This window comes from Macadamia integrifolia, chromosome 4 (assembly GCF_013358625.1).
Source record: "Macadamia integrifolia cultivar HAES 741 chromosome 4, SCU_Mint_v3, whole genome shotgun sequence".
NCBI lineage: Eukaryota > Viridiplantae > Streptophyta > Magnoliopsida > Proteales > Proteaceae > Macadamia > Macadamia integrifolia.
In genome coordinates this window covers 11825643-11828294 of record NC_056560.1, presented here as the reverse complement: position 1 = coordinate 11828294, position 2652 = coordinate 11825643, and the positions used below count along the sequence as shown (strand labels likewise).

At 35.5% G+C, this 2652-nt stretch overlaps 1 protein-coding gene across 2 annotated transcripts; it reads right to left on the bottom strand.

The window, feature by feature from the left end:
• Nucleotides 1-1320: 1320 nt before the first annotated feature.
• LOC122076096 (bax inhibitor 1-like) lies at nucleotides 1321-2393 on the bottom strand. Of its 2 annotated transcripts, none has more exons than XR_006139429.1 (3): nucleotides 2145-2390; nucleotides 1759-1902; nucleotides 1321-1640 (listed from the first exon to the last, which is right to left on the bottom strand). XR_006139429.1 is itself a non-coding variant. In XM_042641386.1 (3 exons), exons 1-3 carry the CDS (start codon nucleotides 2237-2239, stop codon nucleotides 1539-1541), a joined length of 318 nt encoding a protein of 105 aa, XP_042497320.1. In that variant the 5' UTR covers nucleotides 2240-2393; the 3' UTR covers nucleotides 1321-1538. The 2 variants fall into 2 exon arrangements, 1 of the variants encoding a protein (XP_042497320.1); XM_042641386.1 differs by having other exon boundaries at nucleotides 2168-2393.
• Between the last annotated feature and the right edge of the window lie 259 nt (nucleotides 2394-2652).

Here is a 2652-nt window from a genome sequence, read left to right as displayed (position 1 = left end):
AAAAAGAAGCAGAAAAGATGTTGAATAAACTCAAGAAGATGATAGTGGTGGTGTTGGCTACTTTGGGTTAAAATATTGCAATGCAAAACATGGGCTTTTTAATTACAAAAGTCATGCATTTGGAAAGTTTGTTATAACTTGTTAGTTGCATGTCATGTTCATTCCAAAGTGGTGATGGCATGCATTTCTCTTTGAAATAAATATCATAAAATTCACTTCACTCACTCTTTGAAATAAATAAAATATATCCTTAATTTTCAATAAGAACATACATATTAACCACCCAATTTGTTAGTGGACCAATAAGAACAAATCATTTGATTTTTCATTAACATGTTCGATTAATAATTTTTTAAAAGAATTTTCCTATTCCACAAATTATAGTTGTCACCCAAATGGTCAGTGGACCCCATATTAATTAGCTAGCTATATCCAAATCGAATCAGAGTCTACCTTCTGTTAAGGATGTCTATTAGTTCGATTTTGATTTTTGATTTGGTATCAATTCGATTCAAGATACAACATGTGGAAATTGAAAATGAAAGCTTATTTTTCAAACCAGTTCTGAATTGATTTGGTTTGGTTTGGTTTTGATTTGATATTCATTCAGTTCACTATATGGTTTTAACCCATTTTAGACCCTATTTTGTGTATTGGACCAACTTTTTTACATCTTCAGCAATATAAAAAACCCCTTATTTGTTAAGGCCATAATCCACCAAATTGTTTTCAAATATTAAAAAGGAATAGAATTTAACATCCATATTGAATAAAATATGATTTCTTTGATTCCTTATCGATTTGAAAATGAGTAATTCTGCTTGACAATTTCAATCATGAAATCTAGATCGATAAAAGATTCCATATTTTTAAACCAAAACCAAACCAGTTTGTTTCGATTTTATTCGGCCGATTTTTATTTTAGGTTCCAGTTCTAAATTGACATCCTGAGTGTTAGATGGGTAGGAACTTGGACGTCAACGTTCCCCAAATTTGAGTTAGATGTCTCTCCTGTGGGACAACATTGTTTATTGATGTAAAAATAGCTTGCTCAGATCAGCTATATCTATTAAAAATCAACATGTCTTACTTTCTCGCCAAAGGCTACAAGTAATCAGTAACATTATATTGGCTTTAACCTTATACTTGCAGTGAGTGGAATTCTATGGTTATGGCCCAAAACTGAAGGGAATTGATACAATGAGTGCAACTCTATGATTAGAAATCGTGGATTGGGTAGTGTGTGATTGTTGAGCCAATGACCCTTTCCAACTCGAACCAGAGTTTGAGTCTCACGACTCTCACCGCAGCACAAAAGCAGGTCCACGAGGTTGTTGCTCTGGCTTATACAAACAAATAGAGTTCTGGCTTATACATTGATAATGTTTCTGTCGTTTCTGTATCAAAAAACTGCAGAAACATAAATTTACATTTTCGAGAACAGAAACTATTTTTTTTGTATTTGATAAAAGCTGTTTCTAAAAACGTTTCCAAATGCGATAATGATCAGGACTTTCCCCCATCTCGGATAGTGACATTCATGTTTTGATCCCTCTGGACACGATACAATAGCCCATTAGAAGACCGATTGAAGCTCCTTCAAAAAGGGCCGCTGCCATTAAGAGACCTACCCTCTTCCTCTGCAAGTCAAGAAGGATAACCAGTTCAAAATGAAGATAAAACATAACCAGAAATAAGAGATGAGTAACAAGGAATCAGATAGAAAAGCAAAACGGAAGAAAAAACAAATCAAATTACCTCTTCATGTGTAGGAGTGGAAAGTAGCCATACAATGCTTCCCATGCATGCCGAAGTAGTGAGTAAGCCACCGATGTTCCACAAAAGATGCAGGTAGACTCCTACAGCCGAAACTGTTAGAGCGCACCCAAGTGAGAGATAAACCTGTAGAATCCAAGGATAAGTAACCCCAAAACAAACCCTAGACATTAAATTTCTTCCTCCACCGAAAGAAAATAACAGATTTCCCCCAAATTTACATGAAAAAGAAAATGCAAAAGAACAATAATGGAACAGCGGAAGCAATGATTCCCTTCAATAATCGAGGTCGATTGAGACTGAAAAAACGACGAGAACGTTTCCATTGTTTAGGGATCAAAAGACATCGGAGAAATTGAATCGAAAACCTGTAAATGGGTAAGGATCGAACTGTGTTAGAGAGGGAGACAAGTCCTCTGCCTTCACGGGAGCGCACCCGCCAGAAGAATCTCTGCCACTTCATAGGGAGTCGGTGCTCTGTGGATGCAGTCCGGCTGGGAGGAATGTGGGTTTTGTCTTTCGAAACAGAGAGATTTTCATCGGGGGTGGGTTTATTTTTTTGCGCAATTGTTGTTTCTGGAAACTGCGAAACGAATAAGAGATGTTTCGTCAAATTCGTTTATTGAACCATAAATAAATATAAATTTTTATTTCTATTCATAAAAGTCAGTGAAACAGAACACCGTTATCAAATGGTTTTGTTCATGTTTCTCCGTTTCTTGAAACAGAAACACGTATAAATAGGTGGAATGAACCGTTATCAAACAGGCCCGAATAGATAAAGTAACTTTTTGATATTCTTGCAATTTACTATTTAGTCATTCTTTTTCACTAGTTCATTCAATGGGAATACAAAAATAAACTGCACGTGCCAAA

Coding starts and splice junctions, on each gene's coding strand:
- LOC122076096 (XM_042641386.1), bottom strand. CDS start 2,239: ATGAAGTGGCAGAGATTCTTCTGGCGGGTGCGCTCCCGTGAAGGCAGA. Junction 1,903..2,167: donor TTGTCTCCCTCTCTAACACA/GTTCGATCCTTA, acceptor TGGATTCTACAG/GTTTATCTCTCACTTGGGTG. Junction 1,641..1,758: donor CCACTCCTACACATGAAGAG/GTAATTTGATTT, acceptor CTTGACTTGCAG/AGGAAGAGGGTAGGTCTCTT.